Source organism: Mirounga angustirostris, unplaced genomic scaffold, assembly GCF_029215605.1.
Source record: "Mirounga angustirostris isolate CCGP_5_RB_7025 unplaced genomic scaffold, mMirAng1.0.hap1 SCAF_10, whole genome shotgun sequence".
In the NCBI taxonomy this organism is placed as follows: domain Eukaryota; kingdom Metazoa; phylum Chordata; class Mammalia; order Carnivora; family Phocidae; genus Mirounga; species Mirounga angustirostris.
In genome coordinates this window covers 129,835,512-129,856,854 of record NW_026991718.1, presented here as the reverse complement: position 1 = coordinate 129,856,854, position 21,343 = coordinate 129,835,512, and the positions used below count along the sequence as shown (strand labels likewise).

The following is a 21,343-nucleotide window of genomic DNA, read 5'->3' as shown; positions in this document are numbered from 1 at the left end:
CCTACTAGTTGCCAGGCTTTCTGAAAAAAGAGTTGCACAGGCTTATTTAATTCTCACAAATTTTCTATGAGGGGAGAACCGTGTCCCCATTTTATAGACACAGAAGTGGGCCATATCTTAGGGAGAGTGGATGAGTTAGGATTTGCACCCAAGCCTGAGAGCCTGGGCGGCCTGAGGAAGCTCTAACATCACAGGCCCCCGAAACCATCATTCCCCTCCTCAGCATCCCCCTCGGGGATCAGGCAGATGCCCCTCCTGTGTGCTCCATTCAACGTTTACCCCAGAGCCGCCCATCTGCGTGTCTACCGCGAGCCTGAAAGGCAGACTCTTGTTCTGGTCACTGGTTTATTCCCCGGGATCAGCGCGGTGTGATTGCCTTCTGGATAGGTGATAATGAATGAGCGAGGTTATTAGATTGTAGGAATTCATGCAGAATCTCTCTGCCTCCTTTTCCTCCCCTGTTACATGGTTGATTCAACCCCTACCTTATAGGGCTGTTTGTGAGAATAAAGTGGAATAATGTTTGTAAAGCGCTTGCCGCAGGGCTATTATAATCAGCATGTCCGCTGGCTCACCATCACATAGCCATTGCTGAGTAGAGGCTGGTGCATAGTAAAAGCAAAACCGAAGTTTGTTGTAAGATGAAAGAAATGCAGGGAGGGGAAAAAGGAAGGAGGGAGGAAGGGAGGAATATTTATTTAATGGATGAATGAAAGGGTGACGCTTCTTATAGACATTAATTAATCCAGCCCATTTTGCTTTTACCAGAATGCCATATAATCCATGTTGTTAGGGTTGCCAGATTTATCGAATAAAATTACAGAATGCCCAGTAAAATTTGAATCGCAGATGAACAACGAGTACCTTTTTTTAGTAAAAATATGGCCCCTGCAATGTTTGGGACATGCTTATTCTAAAAACTTACTTGTTGTGTATCTGAAATCCAGATTTAACTGGGCACCCTGTATTTTATTTGGCAAGTTTACATGCTGTTCACCCTGAACATGTGTTTTTGTCAAATCACCCACAACAAAGGTGGCAGCTTCTTGGACTAGAATTCATTCTTGCCCCCAATTTCAAGGCTAGGTGTGCTATAAAACTTGTGCACTGTATTACACGATAATGACTATAATTTCAAGTCCTTGTGCATTTTAGACTCATTGATTTGCTCTTTGTTTAACTTCTATTATTCAAGAGCATGTGGTTTTTAAAGGTATATGCAGATACTTATTGAAATTGTTTTAGATTACTTCTGTCCTAAAATAGGGATGCACATTTAATATTATCTAATTAATTTTTAATGAAAAGTTGCCTTTAATATTTGGCAGATCATTTTGTAGGATTTAAGACCTACCTAAGAAAGGAAAGGAAATTCAGGCCAAAATTTGCGTCTCACAAAGAACATAGATACAGCACAGCTCCCGAATTTTCCATAAAATCTTGACCATGCTTTCTAAAACATCATGTCATTTTGTACAATTTGTGCTATCATGCATACCGACTAAAATTAGAGTTCCGGATAACAGAGATCTCATTTTGTGATCATTTAAAAAACAGAGCTGCATAATTCTAAGCAGTGGGCAAGGTACTGCACGGATGTTGTTCTAAGGGAGGACCTCGAGGGTAAAGGAATTCTTCCCTACGTGGCCAGAGGATCAGAAAGCCACTTCTGTGCAAATGTGGGAGCTAGTCAGGCACATTGTAATATCCTTAGTATTAACACAAACACACCATGCACATGCACCATTTTTTTTGTGTACACACAACACACGTATACTCCTATGGTTTTGAATGAGTCTTAAATACTCAAACTTGTTTTCCGTAATCCTATTTCAAGGGCACAGCCTCACAGTGTTTATCTAAGAACGGAGCTTTGGTTTCATATAATGACAACTCTGTGATGTGGTGCTTCAGAGGTCCAAATCAGAAATATTTATTTTGTACACATGCAGAGGGATGAGAAAGAAGCTATCCTATCTATGTATTTAACAGATTTGTTAAGTGCCTTTTGTGTAGGTTTTCCAAAATGATCAGTTTACTTTTACTTCCTTAGAACAGACATGTACGTTTCAGACTTTTGACTAAGGCTTTCTTTTTCTCCCATCTTTCTATTTATGTATTGCAATGTTTTGGCAGTGATATTAATTTTTTTTCAAAGAATGATTACAAACCTAACAGGTGGAAAATTGGTCTTTATTGTAGCACAAATAAACATTACCTATTTGTCCTCTTCACCATGGTTTGGACCTACCACTATGGGATTGGAAACATCTCTCTTCTCTCTGGGTATTCTGTATATATCCACCTTTTTTTTTTTTTTTTTTTTCAAGGACCAGAAAAGTATAATAGCAAGTTACATAAGATATAAAATGTTATATAGCAAATAAATAGAATGTTGCCAAGCCCCAAGCTCATTTATAGATTCAATAGATGAGTTTTGGCTTTTCTTTCAATGGTGTGAGCTGAACAAATCATGCTTGGAAAGCAAGAGATGAATCTGCTAGTAACACATTTTAATTATCATGATAAAAACATGCAAACAAAACAACAGTGTTCATTTGGGCCCACGGAACCATTAGAGTTATAGGATGGGATTCCCCCTTCATTGGAAGCTCTTAGATCTTCTCAGTAAGGGGACAGTCCCAGATTTTCACCCTTTATTTCATCTTGACCATCCTCACATTTGGCAAATCTCCCCACCTGACCGCGAGGCGAGCCCAAAGCCACACCCGATAAGTACCCTTCCTCCGCCTGGAGCTCAGCTATTGCTCAGACCTTGATCTGAAAGTCTCCTATTTAGGAACAAATGCTCTGACAGTACGGGGTGGTGAGGGCTTATATGTTATTACTGACTGTTGATAACTCTTACTGTGAAGTAACCAAAAGACCGAATCGGTCACCTAGCATGGCATTAACTGGACTTGCCCGTGCTGAAGCTTTAAGTCAGGTCAGGTCCCCATTGAGTGTGGGGCCCGAGGTGGAGGACAACTCGAATATGTGTAGGGGTCCCTAGCATGTAGGGGGTATCATGCTGAGGAGGAGAGAGAAGGAAGCAGACAAAATACAAAAAAAAAAAAAAAAAAAAAAAAAAGGAGATGAAAGGATTGTGTGAAGACCCAGCCTGGGAAACATTTGAAAGCGGTGGGTGTGGAAAGCCTGCCAAGGTATTTGACCCTGGTCTCTGTCCTCTTTCCTGGAGGTGACATAGAGAGTCTGGGCACCGGTGACTATACAAGGCACAGAACTTCTCTGATACATGATGCAAATGATCTTGAAGCTGTGGGACCGACCCCATGCCCATCGGCGATGGGTGTTCAGAAAGTCATCTGTTTCTTTAGGTAAAGTAAACTCTCAAGGGCATGCAGCGCATCTATCTTGGTTAAAGGTGGATGCTGATATTAGCCTATCCTAAAGCAAACCAGAGGACGAGAGAAGAAAATAAGCTTCCTCTCTTTTCACCTCAGTGTTCTGCAGAGAATATTTTCCTGCCATCTGACTACAGGGCAGATGCTCTCTCCTAGCAAACCTACTGGAGGCAAGAAAGAGAGGAACGGAAGGGGAAGGTAGCAATTGCCCCGAAAGGAAGCTGCAAAAAGCATTAGTTACAAGTAATAACAATAAAGTTCACAAGCTGATTAAGAAATCTCTGCATAGCGGCTGCCCCCAGGAACTCTACTCTGTCCGTTCTGCTGCTCACCCTTCACTCACTTTCTAAGTCATTAGCATCGCTATGCGAAGGTGAGGGGTGAGCCGGGGCAGTGACGGAAGTCCGTACATATTAATTAAAACGAGGCGTAGCCTTGGCTGGACCTTCAGAGTTGGGCCCTGGGTCAGTAAGGGGGTCACATATCACGAAGTGGTAACCTGTGAACTCCATCTCTCTGAACCCATTTCATTCTATCCACCAACTCTAACCGGGAGACACTGAGACGGTTAGGACTTATCATGTTCTAGTCTCTCATACAAATAAGTCCTATTCCAGCAGGCTACTGTCCTCTTGGTACCGAGAGACATGAGCTGCCTCTAAATGGACCCATCTCCCATCAGGAAGCTCCTCACAAGGCTACTGTCCCATCACCTGGGAGCAAACCCATACCTGCAGAGCTATTCTTCATCCACGTCTGTTACAAACTGTGAATGGTGTTCGGGCGACTTGCTGTGCGTTTTGCTTAGGTGGAGTTTTACTGCATGTTTGCTCACAAATGTCCGAAAGCACAAATTACACTTGAATTTAGAGTCTGTGTCCTCTTCACCAGCTACTGTTTCCGGAGACCTCTGAGCCGACGACACCCGGGAGACCTCTTGTTCCGCCTTGCTTTGCTGTTCCACGGCCATGCGGGTCATGTCCTTCATTTGGAAACCTAGGTGTGACTCTAAGTGACTGATGTAAGTAGAAGGGGTTCTAAACTGGGAGGCACAGTCACTGCAATAAAAGATAGGGTGTCCTTTGTCCATGTTTTTCAGAAACTTTGTCCCGCCCGTCTTCCTAAGTTGGTACTTGACGTTTGCCAGCCAGTGGCTGATGGTGGTCATCGAGAGCCCCGTGAACTTGGAGATCTGCATTCGCTCTTGAGGGCCCAGGTCGGACAGCAGGTACTTGCCCTCGGACGTCTGGAAGAGGCTCGAGGCGAACTGCGCCTGCAAGATCAGGAGGTGCTGAGGGTTCCAGTTGGACTGCCTACCTTTCCTTTTATGCAAAGTTGAGACCTCGCTGGAGACATCCTCGAAGCGCCTGACGTCCATTTCCAGCTTCATGGGGGGGCCCCGTGAGGAAACGGCGGGCTTCGGGGTGGTGGCTTTGGGGAGGACCTTGACCATGTCGGCAATGTCAGACAGAGCGTGCTTCTGAGGCGGGGACGTGCAGGACTGTGCTTGCGAGGACTCGGCTTTCTTGCTCTTGGACTTGGTCAGGTCGATGGGCTGATCGTTGCTCTCGAACAGGTAGCGCCTGGACACGGAGGCCGGCCGCGTGGGGGCGGGACTCAAGCCCGGCTTGTCCATGACGCTGAGACTGGACTTGTGGAACCTCGAAATTGTGCTTGAGCTCGGGCTGGAGCAGGAAGGGGAGCGCAGGGGCTCCGTGGCCTTGCCCAGGTGATTGTTGAGGACGGACTGCAGGGCGCTGAGCGGGTTGATGCTGGGCAGGGCCGGCGCCCGCGTGGGGAGGGGGCACCCGTTGCTGAGAGAGGGCGCGGGCTCCAGGGGCGCGCGTTTCTCGGGCTCGCCGCCCTCCTCCGCCAGCCTGGCCTCCTCCTTCAGGAGGCAAGACTCGGCCTTCTGGGATTCGGAAGGGGTTTCGCTTTTGGAGAAAGCGTCCCCCTCACTGTGGCTGAAAGGCGATGCCTCCCCCCGGGGGCTTTCTTGCCCGCACTCCTTGGCGGCTTCCTCTTTGTCGTCAGGCTCCTTCTTCACTTGGGTGTATGGGGCCAGGTTGGCGGGCACCGGGACCAGCGGCATCACTTTCCACTTGGGTGCAATTGGCCTCAGCTTGTTGGTGAGGTTAGGTCGAATCTGCAGGACTTGGGATCCCATGGGCAAAGCAGGCTTGGTGCCCTCCGACAGCTGGTAGGCTGCGTGGATGCTGGGGTACGCGCTCCAGCTGGGAGCCCCGTTCTGGGCCTTGTTGATGGCTGTGGTGACGGTATTTTCCAGTGACTTCAAAATGTCCCCTCCGCCCTTGGAGCTGTCCTCCAAATCCTCCTCCCTTAGATACTGGTATTTTATGGTGGGGTCTAAAGGCTTTTGCAGAGGGTCCTCGTACTCCTCCCGCTTCATGACTTTCTCATCCTTGTTGCTCTCCTCTGGTTTTTCCTTCTTGCCCTCTTTCTTCAGCTCGGTGGTAGAGGCCGCGCCGTCAGAAGCCGAGGTCCCAGACGGCTTGGGAGCCAGCGAGTCACTGCTCGGGGCGTCCGACAGCGACTGCATCTTCTCCACGGCCAGTGGGTCCAGCACCAGCTGCTTCCCCTTCTTGGAGGCCGAGCTGGTGACCTTGAGGAAGTGGCCCGTGACCATCATGTGGGTGGTGAGCTGCTGGAGGGTGTCGTGTGAGCTCCCGCACTCCATGCACTTGAGGATCTGGGACTTGCAGGCCTCGAACTGCCAGGTGTAGCTGGCGCCGTTCTGGTAGCCGTACCGGTTGTTGGACGACAGAGGCAGGCCGGCGGGCTTCTGGGAAGAGAACGGATCTGCCAGCGAGCCCGTGGTCGAATCGGGGGAGCACGGTCGGTTGACGTCGAAGACGCGTTTCTTGGCCGGAGTGACCATTTTCGAGGAAATGGTTGGGACTGGCTCCTTCAAAGGCACTTTTTGGTAATGTTTTGTTTTTATCATGTGGACGCTCAGATCTTGGAGGGAATCGAAGGAGTCGCCGCAGAACATGCACTTGAGAACCTTCTGGGCGTCCTCCTTGTCCATATCCTGGAAAGCCCTCTTCCGGGGCTTCGAGTAGCTGGCGGGGCGCAGCTTGTCCTTCTTGCGGTTGTCATCCTGGTAGTGGCCCGTTTCATTCATGTGCACGGTCAGCTCGACCAGGGTGTCGTAGGCGGCGCTGCATTGTCGGCAGCGGAACCTACTGGCCCCGGTGAACACGGAGCCGCACATCTTGGCGCTCTGCCGATACAGCTGCACCGAGCTGAACAGGCTGGGCTTCCCCACGGATCGGGAAGGCAAGTTCTGCTGGAGGCTTTTGGACAGCGCGTCTTGGTGCCAGTCGAAATCAGCCTTGCTGCTGCCATTGTGGGCATCACAGTTCCGCCGCTCGCTGCTGGACAGCTTGAAGCCGAGGCCCAGGCCCGACCAGTAGGAATCCGACAGGATGTTGGCGTAGACGGCGGTCATTTTATCCATGCAGTTGTGGCTTTCGCTGGGCAGCTTGGGGTGCACGTTGGCTTTCTGGTCCGGGGCATCCCGACCGCAGACGCTCTTGGCATCTGACACCTGGTCACTGGCATCGCTCAGCAGAGACTCGTTCTCTGCGTCCTGATTGGACAAGTGGCTTCCGGGAGAGTTCTGGTAGCTGAAGCAACCCTTTTGCTCTGGGCCCGTTTCTAGCTCCTCGTCTGTCCCTGGGTCATTGCTGCCCTGAAGCTGAGCTACCGAACCACTGTCCTCCTCTTCCTCCTCTTCTTCTTTTATGTCCTCCTGTTCCTTCAGCTGTTCCTCCTGGGCGTAGCCTGCGAGGGAAGAAGAAGAGATGAAATAAGATGACAGGTGACATCTGCCGTCCCAAGTTCCCCACTTAGACTAAGGGCTTCCGATGTGGAGTGAAATAGCAACTGAATCTACACTTTCATGAACTGCAAGCAATGGACACAGGAAAAAGCCAAATGATGTCTTTTGTGCTGTCTCATGCCCCCCCCCTTTTTTTTTTTAAATTGACAGGAGTCACAAATCTTTATAAATGCCTAGGATCCCAAGTTAATAATTTTCACGTTTAAGGAGTATCACTCCAATGCTCCGACGGTGGGATAGTCGCTAAATTGACAGGTAGGACTTTCAAGAAAGCTGGATGGCGATTCAAATCCTTCAAAGACACATCTCTCCAGAGAAGGACGTTGGCTCATAAGAAAACTAGACTTGACCCTTGGCATCTCTGTGGTAAGGTTTCCCAAGACTCTGGGATATACTGGCATACGATTATCTTACGAAACCATTTTTGAGTGCTCACAGATAATCTAGGTGCACGGCCATTATATTTTTGGTAGCCAGTGTCTTTTTGTTATAACATTTTTATTTGTAGAGAGTTGCACAGCAGGAAGAAAGATTATGGAGTATTGAATAAAATCTTCCATTGATAGCTGAAAAATTATGTAAGTTCGGCAAACATAATGATTTTAAAATAATAGAAAATGGTGTCGGAATTGGAGATTTGGGGAATATCCTATTATTCTCAAACAGGTTTATGAAGACCTTTTCAGACAAGGCTGCAAATGCCCTCTCGATCTTGCCTGTAATTTCAAATGCTTTGTGATTTGTGGGTACCCGTCATGAGATGCCAATTATACGTTTGATTTGTAGATGCAAAATGCTATTGGGGATGCATGCCTTCCCTTCTCTGAGAGGATTTAGGACCAGTAATTGCATAGGGAAAATGAAGGCATGAGAGAGCGGGTGCATAGGGAATTAATGGGCAAATATCCATCAACAGAGATGGGGAAAGTGACTATTTATGCCCATGTGTTCATTTCCTTCACCTGGCCTTTTCAGAGCCACATGGATAAAATATAACTAAAGAAGTACCAAAGCAAGGGAGATTCAGTCTTAGATTTGCAAGGCTTGCATGATCTCAGTGCAATGTCTTTTTTCCTTGTGAGCCTCTCTCTCCCCTCTTAGCACAGGTGGGCCCTTGGGAGAATCCCTAGGGTGGGGCTGTATTTCCATTCACCAGTGAGAAAGCTTGGAAAAGAGAGATCAGGCATGGAGGTGTGTCCTGGGAGGCAGGCAGTGGGAGTTAGAAGAGAAGGGGTTTTTTTGGGAATAAGGCAGCTCCAGGCAGGAATTCCAAAGGCTCAATAAATAGTCATTGAGCAGTTACTACCTCCTAGGAGCTCTGTTGACCACCACAAATGCCTTCTTTCATTTTGTTTGATTATCTGCATGAAGTAGGAACTATGACAAAACTGCGGCTCTAAGGTTAAGGAATTTGCCCAAGGCCACAGAGCTGGTGTCCCGGAATCATGACATGTCTCCGGTCTGTTTGACGGGAGAATCCGTGGTCCTCACCACCCCACTCCACTTTCTACGACCAGCCTCACCAATAAGAAAACTTCGCGGTGACCCAAAAGTCAAAGGTTCATTGAAATATCACTAAATAGATAATCACTTTGGAGGGGAGAATTATGGGAATGCTGGAGACAAGAGCCCATGATTTCAAAGGCATGATACAGGGTGCTGGGGGGCTCAGTTGGTTAAGCATCTGACTCTTGATTTCGGCTCAGGTCATGATCTCAGGGTGGTGAGATCGAGCCCTGAGTCAGGCTCTGTGCTCAGTGGGGAATCTGCCTGAGGTTCTCTTTCTCCTTCTCCCTCTGCCCCTCCCCCCTGTGCACACGCTCTCTCTCTCTCTCAAATAAATAATTTTTTTTTTTAAAGTCATGATACCATAAAACAAGACAAAATGTAAAAATAGTTTAGCCACGAGCTTGGTGGTTGTGCTCATTACTGTATTGTTACTGGTGGTGTGTTTTTGCTTTCCTAGCAAGCTGACAAGTGGATTTTTTCATTAAACTGGTGTTGCTGGTCTCCAGTTCCATAAATTGATTTGAAGAAACAAAAGCTACTCAATCTAGTTGACCAACCATTAATCAGTGGTCACTTCTTGCAAGAAAAACCTGTTTAAAATAACTGGATGACTAAATTAGACCACCCCCCTCATCCTCATTGCATTTGCTTTTTCCAGGACTAATTTGTATGTTTGCAAATTAGTATTTGGTATGTTAGTCATATCATTAAGCTCAAGGAGAAAGCGTGTTATAAAATTAATAAATGAGTTGTTACAGAGCCAAGTAAAATACTCCAAAGAGTCAGGCAAATTTTATCAATCAAACAGGGTCACTTTTGAGAATTCAAAGGGCTTTATTGCTCAAAAACTGGGACAACACTCATTAGCCAAGGCTGTTCCAGGCCAACCGAGACATAACAGTTACCACATCCCTGAGCAATATGATCCCAGCATCATAGCAACGCATGCAGAGCCAGTGAAAAAAATCTAGCAGGGAAAAAGAGGTCTTTCCATCACCACAGTGGGCTAAGAGTGTGGTCAGGTTTTACGCATCTCAGTTTTTGTGGTGCCTAGCACAGGGCCTGACATTTGGTCGGAAGCAATTCACGTTATTGGGTGTGTGTTTGTATGTGCGTGTGTGTAAAATATGTATGCCTGTGTGTATGTACGTACATGGGTGTATGCGTGCATGCGCACCCTTCCCCCATAATCTGTCCAGCCAATAGAGTCATTTTCAAACAAGGAGAAAGGAAGTGTTTTTGTTTTTTGTTTTTTTTCCCTGCTGACATTTGTAAGCTGAGCTTTCCGGACCAGCTCAGCTTCACAATCTACTTTGTCCTTCTAAATGGATTCCCCAGAAGAAAAGTCAGAGACAGCAAACGCCTCCCCCACAATACAGATAAAATTTTCTGCTTAATTAGGCATTGACATGTTTACTATAACCTTTACAGAAGAGTAACTCGTGCTGAGAGACCCTTTTTGTCTGTTTTCTTTTGCAGAACAGACTAAATCTCATGCACCCGATAAGGTAACGCATTGAAAAGCTTCATAAAAAAAGTGCCAAAGCATCCGTCAAAGTGAGTGTATTTTAACGATGGCTGAGGGTTCCAAGGAGTTTTTTAAAACACATTTTATTTATTTATTTATTATTTATTTATTTATTTAATTTTTTTTTTTAAGATTTTATTTATTTATTTGACAGAGAGAGAGATAGCGAGAGCAGGAACACAAGCAGGGGGAGGGGGAGAGGGAGAAGCAGGCTTCCCGCGGAGCAGGGAGCCCGATGCGGGGCTCGATCCCAGGACCCTGGGATCATGACCTGAGCCGAAGGCAGACGCTTAACGACTGAGCCACCCAGGCGCCCCTTAAAACACATTTTAATATTATACATTTAAAACGTTCGCTTGACTTAAGTGATTTTGTTTGTCACCGGCAGCTGACACAGAGGAAAGACAGCCAGAATATGGGTGATCTGGTTGTGTAATGAGTATCTGTCTGTCTCTCTCTCTATCGATGATTTGTTTAATAAGATTGCATCAAGTGTAAATCTTGGTAAAGTGGATGAGTGGCAAGTTTATTCTTATGAATACTTATTTAACAAAAGAAAATGATCACAATTATGCCAAGGCACAATAAAAAGAACTATTCTCTGGAGAACCTCCTTGTGGATCTCAGGTTCAAGATCAAACTCCACGGTAGCAAGCATCTCCCTTTCCAAGCTAAATTTCTAATCTCGTCCCTTGCTGCTGCCGGATTCTGGTCACACGAAGCTTGCGCATCCCCGGGACAGCTAATTCCTAAGCACACCCTCTCAGTGCTCTGTCGAAGTGATTGACTCAAGGGATCATTTCCCTTGCACCCCATGGCCACTGAGCTGACTGTGCTGCCATTATTGTTCACTAGGATGAGGAAGGGGGCTTCCTGCTTCTATTTCCTCCAGCTGTTTTTCAGAGAACGGTGAGAATATTCTTCCTCAAAGAATTATTCTCAAAAAGATTAAGGTATTGGGTGGTAACATTGTTCTGTTTTAACTCCTACAGTGTCTTTATGCTGCACTAAAAATGAAATCCAAACCCTTAGCATGGTCTATAGAGCTTGCAGGACTGGGCCTCTACCTCCCTGCTCGATTACCCCATACCCTCACCCTGCTCTCCATGCCTGAGGCATGACAGCCTACTCGCTCCTTCCTGAACCTGCCAATCCCTTCCCTGATGTGGTTCTTTGCAGCTGCAGACCTCTCTGCTCGGGAAGTTCTTCCTTTGGACCTTCACATGGTGATTCCTTTTCATTCTTCAGGTCTATGCTTACAGGGCCCCTTTTGGAGAAGCCTGTCCCGACCAGTCTCCCCTTCTCTGCCTAACTCCAGATCACATCCACCTACTTATTGAGATCCCCGTAGCACCTACCCTACTCTGAAATCATCTTGTTTTCCCATTGATTGTCTCCTCCCAGTAAATGCAAAGATGAAATGTTTGGCCCCCATGAAGACGGAGACCTTGCTTCTCCCAGCGCTCAGACTGCACCCTGGCACAGAATGGTGCCCACAAATTACCTGAACGGATGAGTGAATAGATCATACAATGCAAAGGGATTATTCCAGTTGCAAACCCCGCCCCCACGTCCCCGGATGGTTCAAGTGGCACCTGTGATGGGCAACGCTCCCTCCCCTCCCCTTCGATATAGATCAGGTGTGAATTACAACCATCTTAACCGGCTCCTCTCAATGATAAAACCAGAACATCCCCATAAATCATCTTTTCAGACCAACACAGCCACCAACGTTCTTGTTGCCAGAAATCCCTGAGCTGTGAATTTAAACTTTTAAGTGGGAAGACTGAAAATAAGCATCAAGACTGCAAAGCATTAGAAAATGCACTCCTAATGTGAGCAGACTTTGATTCAAAAGACTCACACGTGGGAACGTTGAAAGTATGGACTAATTTTGTCAAGAATATAGTACATTAGCTGTTCCACGATATAGACCCCACAAATATTAGGGTGGTCTTCACCTGAATTCTTGATTTTATAAACAAATGTCACTGGAGGAATATATTTTACATGCTGTGAGCTTTTTACCCTATTAGTGTATGGCTAAAATTCAGAAATAAACCCTTAAATTTTAGAAATTTCCTCTTTTATCAAAGGTTAAAAAAAACGAAAGAGAAACTTTTTTTTTTTTTTTTAATTACCATCTCAATTATTCCAAGAATGTCTCTTCAGAATGACTTAAATGAAATTGTGCAAAATAACTCATGGGTTGCATGATGTTAGATAACAGATTTTTTGCTAGGTGTACATTTTTGCCATTGCCTTAAAAATCCACCATAGAGTGTTTACCGTAAAAACACTGGCAGTTTTTAAAGTGGTAGTAGAGGTGGGGACAGCTATTACCCTAGAAGAATATAAAATTCAAGAAGGCTGATTTTCAAAAACTAAACCAGAACTCAACCAAGACCTCATTTAAAAACACATCCAATGGTTACAGGATCATTTTCACCAATCTACCCCACTAAATGACGGTTTAAAATCACACGAAGATTCCACAGTGTGCAGGGCAGACGTCAATGAAGGGACTGCGAGAATTTCTCACCGTGTACCCAGTAGGTATGCTACATGATGACACAGAGGAAGGCCTCCCTGTCACGAGTCTCTAGCGTTTTGGTGACTGTGGTCTCGAAATCCGTGAATATGTATATTATTATTGGCACTAATTGGCACTCTTGTTGGCAGGCTGAGTAAGGAGATAAGAGGATTTAGTTCAAGGAGACTGAGCCACTTCCCATGGTGGCCAGGCCCGGAGTGAGGGCCCTGTGCAGTGACGTGCTGGGGGGATCTGTAGCTCTGTGCTTCAGCAGGTGGTGGGCTAGAGGGCCACGGGGGCCCGGACACCACTCAGGAGCATAGGCTCCACTTTCTGAGAATCTGGGTACCCCTGAACCCAGGCTCCATCTCCCTTCAGACTGGGGAAATCGTCGAAGCTCATGCGCCTTTCTAAACGGGACAATTTTCAACAGGAAAAGTAAAATTCACAGCATATGGATTTTTATCCCTGTCGCACTACACACGACTCGTTCACCTAAAGGCAACGTGTACACGTGGGTCCAGAGAGAAGGGCTTGTTCCCTCTATCCGAAGGTCGGAACCGAACAAAGAGAAATCCCTATTTAAAGAATGTTGGAGAGGGGCTGGGTGCAGCGGTGAGGGGTAGGGGTGCGGACTTCCTCCCAGCCTGTAAGTGCTCTCTAGAGATGGACCGCGAGCTTTCTGAAGGTCATCAAGAACAACACATCTCTTTTATTTCCTGTAGACCATTCTGTTAATGGGAACATTTTCCTTGCACAATGAGATGCCTAGCAGGTGGGGTCTGTGTGAAGCAAAAACCATCCATTTAGTTAACGTCTTCTTGTTGTGGGCACTTTGCTGGGCCCCCTTCAGAGCCCTTCGCACCATAAAGCTGTTTTCTAATCACGCTCTGTGTCTTCCTCCACATCTTGGTCATCAGCAAAAAAAGGACAAAGCGAGTTTACATCAGGGGAAGTGGATACTCTGTCATCCCCTTGTGGTTCATCTGTTTATTCATTTAATCAAGAAATATTTATTCTGCAGCTACCACATGCGAGAAATTTCGTCAAATTTCACTGGAACGCCCGTCACGGCCGTTCTCCAAAGGCCGAGGAGAAGTAGAGGGATGAGTTATGCAGAGAAGTCAGACGCCATGCGGTTGGGGAGAACGAGGTCGTGGAAAGGTCAGGCATTGCTGGAGGTGGCCAGGTAACTTAAGTGGGCAAAGTAGACCAGATGGAAGAAAAAGAATCCTCAGTTGCAAAGGTGAGTGGTGCTGGCACTCGTCTAGATAGAGAGACGCAGAGGAGCTTTGTGCAGTGGAAAATTTACATCACAGGGAAAGGGTGCAGGACTCGCCATGGGGGGTCTTCGGGCTGCCAGAAGTTGTTTGGCCAAACCTTGCAGATGAAACCAAATATGTCTGGGACCCATCCGTTTGCACCCTCTGAACCCAGGGAGCCAGGGGAAGCAAAGAGTGTGAAGATCGGGCATGCTCTGCTGGTGCTTTTACATACCAGCTCTTTGACCTTGATCCCTTATCAAGTGGAATAGGGGTGACAGTCCCAAGCCTGCCCACCTCACAGGGCTCTGTCGGGACACAGAAAGTGGATGGTAAACCCTCGCTGCGTAAAGGTTGGTCCTTGGCGTGGCAGCAGCATCACCTGGGAACGGGGTTAGAAATGCAGACTCTCGACCCCAGCCCAGGCCTACGGAGGAGGAAGCAGTTCACAAGATCCCTCGGGGATTCCTTCACCATGCAAACAAACAAAGAGAAGCCCTGCCATGAACAGTAAAACTGTTCATTAGTAGCAAGATATTTAGCAATCTGCTTCTCTCTGTGTTCATATGCATATGTGGGTACTGGCTTTGTGAGAAGACAAGGCTTCTTTGAGAGGGCCAGCCCCTTGCCTCTCCAAGGGCCAAAAGATGAAATACCTGGGGCTTCGACCACTGCTCCCAGTTTACACTGGAAAGCACGGAGCAAGAGGAAAACAAAAGTCACTGATTCAAGGACTGACCAGTTAATGAAGAAAGAGGATGGCCCATGGGCCATGGCATCAGGCAGGTCTCTGTTCAGATCTGCCACTTCCTGCTTCATGTGATCTTGGGCAAGTTGCTAAAACTGTCGGAGGCTCAGCTTCCTCATCTATAAAATGGGAATAATTATAGTGTCTACTTCATAGGAAAGAGAAGAGTATCAAATACGATGAAATATGTAAACCACCAAGGCTGTAAGACATCCTCCCAACTTCCCTGGCGTCCTAGGCATTTTATAAACACCGCATATCCTGACCTCCCACCTGAACCTACAGACGGCTGACATCAGTTGACTTTGGCATCTTTTTATCCCTAAATCCTATTCCAAGCCAACAGCTTTTGGATGATATTTGCATTAGATGTGAACCAGCTTTGTATGTGTCATGCATAAGAAAAGAGCTTCCTCTAGCTTGGGGTTTGTTACTTAACATTAAATCATTCTTACAAGGAGCCAGTGGTATGTGTGCTGGGAGCTTCCACAAGTTATTACGTCATTACCCATAATGATCATGGCTGCAGTCCTCGAGAAATAAAGCAACCCACCCTCCGAGGGGAAAGGTCTATGTTGGAGGCCTTGGGCTTTGCACTGAGAGAAATGACTAATGCTCAAAGCAGAAGGTCTAGAAAAACCCTCTGCATTTAGCTACCTACAATATCAGTCCAGTGTATAGTCTTACTGGGAAATGTCCTGGTGACAATTTTTAAAAGCAGAAAGAGAAAATATTCATGGAGGAGGGTTAGAAGGGGGCTAGTTCATCAGCTTTCTGGTGGTTCCAGTTTAGAAGCTATTATCCTTATATTATCTTCACGCCAAGAGAGCCATAAATCAGGAGCAGGGGATAAAACAAAATGAAACGAAATAGGGACAAAGAAACTACGCAATAGGACTGAGGCTTTCCTAGGAAATTAAGATTTTTAGGCTTTGACTTTTCAAATGGTAACAACCATTTTCAGCAAAATGTGCATCATGATTTTCTATGCATTTTCCTCACATAGGGAGATAGAAACACACTCATGTATATAGTTATTTCCAAGACTGGAAAGTTTGGAGGGTTTTTTTTTTCCCCAAGAAAAGGGACAGTGAATCATTGTCCAGAATGACCTTCAGAAAGTATATGAAGCTGAGGCACCATCTGTATTTTTTCAGACATATATTCCCATTTTACTTGAAATAACATCAGTGCAGCCAACCCACGGAGTGAGAAGGTGATTTTGTTCCCTTCTTGCCTGGCCTGAAGTCAAATGTTTTTTTCTTTTTTTCCCTTTCTTTCTTTTCTTTTCTTTCTTTCTCTCTCTCTCTCTCTCTCTTTTTTTTTTGGCAAATGCTGCATCTTTCTCTGAAATATTTCATGCAGATAATGGATAATGACCACTTCTCATTGCTTTTTCTCAAAGACGTCTAACTGCATTAGCCAAGAATGGAGAAATTTTAACTTGCTTCTTTTGCTAAGTTCATGGCTGTGACCACTTCCCATTAAGAAAGAGAGAGGGAGAGAAAGAAAGAGAGAGAGAAAGAAAAGCTCACTCTTCCCTCAGAGAAGCTAAATTGGCACTGACAGAAAGCGATCTGGCCTTTGCTTTCCTGGTGAGTCTTTGCTGTCTCTAGAATCACAGAAATCTGAGGTAGAAAGACCTTCCGTATCTTATGGCCAATCTGGCTTTAGCCAGGGAAGGATTTCCTTGTCCTGGTGTTCTTCATTTCTACAGTTAATGGTTTAAACATTGGACCTTCCCACTCTTCTTTGTGTTGGATTCCCCACCAACATGATCGTTATGACCAGCCTGGCTATGAGTACTGCCATTCTTTGCCACCCTTCCCCCTAGGAGTCGAGCCAGGTTTCCACCATGATACAATTGGGTCGCATCTAAGGATCGGGGAAAGCTTTTAGCTCAAGCTTTCATGATGTGCTTTCATCATTTTATTCACAAGTCAAGTAACCGCTCAACATAGACTTGAACGTCATCAGTAATAGAGAACTTCCAGCTTTGAAGGAGCTTATTCTGTTAAAGAAGAAATACTGATAGCTAACATCTGTTGAGAGCAAATGTACACATAAGAGCTAGTAGGCTAATTTTTTATATGTTACATTATTTGATCCCCACAACACTATATGTCTTTCCAATTCTGTCTTCACAGATGATGACATTGAATTGCTGAGAATGTTAATTACATTTCCAGAGTCACACAGCTGAATTGGGACTTGAATCTGGATCTGTCGAGCTCTACGATCTATGCTGGATTTGTCTTTTCCCCTCACTCCCTGTATCTAATTTGTCAGCCAGACATGTCAATTCTATTTCCAAAATAAATCTAAACTCTGCGTGCTGTCATCCACGTCCACATCACTGCCTTGGTTCAGGCTGCCATTAGTTGTTCTCTGGTAGATATGGTGTCCTCCTCAATTGGTGGCCAGTCTTGCTCTCCTACAGTCCATCAATCTGTGTGACAGTGATGGGGACCTGCTAAATGGAGACCCAACTTCCTTTGCGTAAACCCTCTCAATGGCTTCCCTTGGCCCTCAGGTTCATGCTCCCTAATGCAGGCTGCATGCAGGCTCTGACCTGTCCTCTTTCCATTTCACATCCCCTCTCATCAGTGTCCCCTTGCTGACGTCTAGAGCCAAAATTTTCCCCACCTATTTCTGAACTCACCAAATTCTTTGCTCCTCTAAGACCTTTGAAATTCTGCTCCTCGTACATGGAAGATCTCCTTCTTTTGTTATGTCTAATTCTTTCTCAGTCTTTTAGTGTCAGCTCAAAAGCCTGTCTTCAGAGGGGTCATCCCTGATCACTGTAACCACCGCTCATTCCCCCCAAATCCCCAATTGCTAAAGTTACAGCCTGCCACTTTTTCTTGTACAGTTTTTATCTCAATTTGCAACTATTTTATTCTCCTATTTACTGGGTTCTTTGGCTTTCCAATGGGACCGTAAGTCCCCCAAGGGCAGGTGGAGTCTATCTTGTTCACCACTGTTTTCTATTGCTATCCTGGGCCCAACTTGTTCAAACATTTGTTGAATATAGGAAGAAATGAATGAATGGCTGGATTGAGAAATGAATGAGTGAGCGACTGCATCAGGAAAGGACAGTTTTCTCTAGCTTTCACAAACTTAGATTTTACTCATTGGTTCCAACCCACTTTCAAGCCATAGAGAACAACAAAAAGATTTTTTAACAGGATATCTCTTTGGATGGTTGAGGTTCCACAGAGGGTGGGCTGTTCCTCCTGGGAGGCAGAGGAAGTCAGGGACAGATGGGGGTGTGGATTCAAGAGCACTGAAAAGACCCTTTCCTCCTCAACTCTGAAACCTTTCATACTCTACTTCCTGCCTCAAACCCTACAAATAAACTCTTGTTGATTTGGCATGAGGCACACCAAGAACTCATCCCCTGTAAAAATTCAAAGACTCTTATTTCACCTTGGCACTTTAGGGTGAATGAGTTTATCAGATCATTTCCTGGGAGCTGGTTTCTGTAGAAGAACGTGGGACCCCAAGAGCCAGCTGGCTCATCAACAGACTCTAACTGAGGGGTTCTTAACCTGGAGCAAGTTTGCCCCCAAAGGGACATTTGGCAAAGTCTGAAGACATCTTTGGTTGTTACAACTGGAGAAGAGGTTCTACTGACCAGTAGTGAATACAGAGGCCAGGGGATGCTGTTAAACACCCTGCAAGGCACACGACAGTCCCCCACAACAAAGAAGTATTTAGCCCCAAATGTCAATAGTTAAAAAAAAATGCTGCAAAGTCAAGGTCAGCTGCAGTTTCGGTAATTGGTGATAAGGAAAGAGGATACTCGTCCTGTGTCTAGTTGTCAGTGGAGCAAGGGGGTGCCTGGAGGAGAACGCTCAGTGCCATTAGGGAAAATCAGAAAGCAAAGTGTGGGCATCCCCTTCACGGTTATTACGATACGGAAGCGAAGAGCACAATGTCTACAGCAAGGCTGCCCAAGTTCAAATCCCACCTCTGCCTCATCTCACATTGTCATTTTGAGCAAACTAACCAGCTCTGTGGGTCTCACTCTCTTCATCTATAAATTGGAGGTAATAATAGTACCTGCCTCAAAGATGACTCCGAGATTTGAGATAATTGGAAAGAACTCTGAATGCCTGGTAATAGTAAGCACTCCATATATGCCCCTTTTCATTATTACAAGAAGAAAGACCTAGCCACAAAGAGCAATGCTATGGGGCTGGATTTCTCAGGATTTTAGTATTTATTCTTTCAAGTGTTGGCTGAAAAAAAAAATATCCATCATGTTCTTAGCATTATTTTCAATCAATTCCTTCTGGATTCATTTAAATCCCCTTATCAGATTGAGTATTTTTATACTACAAGAAACAAACAAACAAAAAAGTTAATGATGAAAGGGATTAGCATTTCTAAATAACTCCGGTAACTTTGTCAAATAAATCCTGACCTATTTCAGTTCTTAATTAACTAGGTTAGCTTTTAAATGAGGCAACTTATATAAAACAGCAAGTCTGATCTGGGGCCAAATCCCCACTGGACAGTTGGATGAAGCAGTTCTTGGAAATGACCCAAATTCTGGGAGATATAGAGGTTTATGATCTTTTTGAATTGACGGTTTGAATAATCTAATGGAAAATTCTCTCAGGTTTTCTGACTCTTCGATTTTAGGTGAGGGTTGGTTTAAGATGGCCTTTTCAAGACTTGTCACCTTTTCTCGCTCTCTGCCTATAAAGGAGATAGGTAAATAGGAAAAGTCTTGAGGTTACTATGTCAGCACCCGCTAAATAGTAGCAAATTAGCCACTGTCTCAGGAGAGGACAGTGGGAGAAGTCACTATCTGGTGATCTAATATCCTCCAATGATGAGCACGGATAGACGGCTCATAATACAGACACTATCTTGTCTTTGGTATTCGTTCTGGCCTTTTTCTCTGTTTTATGTATTTTCCTCTACTTTGTAAATCTTCTGATATTGGTCAGCCAGCTCCTGAACCACTCATGAAAGTGGAATTCTCCTAAATAATAATAATATATGTATTTTTCCCCCCTTAACAACAACAAAAAAGACAGTGTTCAGCTGATTGGTTAGTTTGCTTTTGGGTGTCAAAGGTAATTTTTCTCTTCCTGGAGAAATTACAAGAAAAAGAACCAGAACTTTCTGAATTGGAGGAGGATGGTTAAGCATGGGTTGGATCATTGGAAAAGCATCTTATTTCCAGTGTCTAACACCTTCGAATGAATCTTGAGAGATAAAAGGCAAATTAGCAGCTACACCTTAGAGTTTCAAAGAGGACCTTGGTGGCCTTTCCAGATCATGTCAATTTTTTGTTACTTCTAGATGTTTAAAAATGAACTTTGTTAATTCTTGGGCAATGCTGAAAAATCATCAGTGTTCCCAGATACATTATAATAAACAATGTGGTTGCTCCCCAATCTATTAAGTATGGGCGGGATTGGCGCCCTAATCACATTGTCTAATCTGTCTAACCTAATCACATTGGCTCATTTAGGTGATTTCAGCCTAACCTAAGCCAACAGGGAATCAACACTCTCAGTCTGATTTGATGGTTAAGAAAGTAATGGTCTCTCCCTTTCCTTCTTCCCATTCTTATACATGAATATGTAACATGTATAAACTGCTAGTAACAATTTCGATACCTTGAGGGAAGTTAGCCTAAGGACTAAGCTAACACACCAGAGCATAGAGCCAAGAAAATTACAATAGATTGGAGCTAGAACTTTGATCAGACACCACCAGAAGCCTTGTTGTCTTTGTACTTTGAAATTTCATGAGCAAATAATCCTCTTTACTGCTTAAGATAGTTTGGGGGGTTTTGCTTGCAACTGAGAGCTTCATGATAAAGCTATTAATCTGTGCACATTTCATAGTTTTCTGGTAGTTATTACTTTATAAGTGAGATACATTTTTTATCAGTACATGTACATTAGCCTTGCTATGTACTAACATTGTTTTATTTGTTGGTATGTATATTCTTTTGCCCTCAACAACAATTATGACCTTTTCTTTCTTTTTTCTTTTTTCTTTTTTTGGTTTGACAAAGTATAAGGTAATCCCCTTTTACTATTTGGTCCATTAATTATCCATGATGATAAGAAGGTCAATGCTGTAAAAGTTGGGATTCATGTTCCTAATCAAGCACCTAACCCATTACTAGTTACACATTGACTATTCTGAATTCTGAACCCACCTTACATGCCATCTCTGCCCTGAGATCTTTTTCCAAGCTCCCAGAGTACAATCTCCCTTTCTCTGTAGATCCATAGGACTTTACCTATATGCCCTATTGGACAAATCAAATTGTGATTCTTTTTTTTTTTTTTTAAAGATTTTTATTTATTTATTTGACAGAGAGAGACACAGCGAGATAGAGAACACAAGCAGGGGGAGTGGGAGAGGGAGAAGCAGGCTTCCTGCCGAGCAGGAAGCCCGATGCGGGGCTCGATCCCAGGACCCTGGGTTCATGACCCGAGCCGAAGGCAGACGCTTAATGGCTGAGCCACCCAGGCACCCCTCAAATTGTGATTCTTGAT

General features: G+C 45.0%; 1 protein-coding gene across 4 annotated transcripts in view; it reads right to left on the bottom strand.

The window, feature by feature from the left end:
- Nucleotides 1-21,343, bottom strand: part of TSHZ2 (teashirt zinc finger homeobox 2) — a 436,252-nt gene that overhangs the window by 171,058 nt on the left and 243,851 nt on the right. For 2 of the 4 annotated variants that reach the window (XM_064573366.1, XM_064573367.1), the window contains exon 3: nucleotides 2,493-7,172. In XM_064573366.1, the coding sequence (XP_064429436.1) occupies nucleotides 4,105-6,846 (2,742 nt within the window). In that variant the 5' untranslated portion in view covers nucleotides 6,847-7,172 and the 3' untranslated portion in view covers nucleotides 2,493-4,104. Of the gene's footprint in view, nucleotides 1-2,492; nucleotides 7,173-14,801; nucleotides 15,743-21,343 lie in introns of those variants that run through there. The other 2 variants (XM_054510161.2, XM_064573365.1) reach the window with 2 other exon arrangements.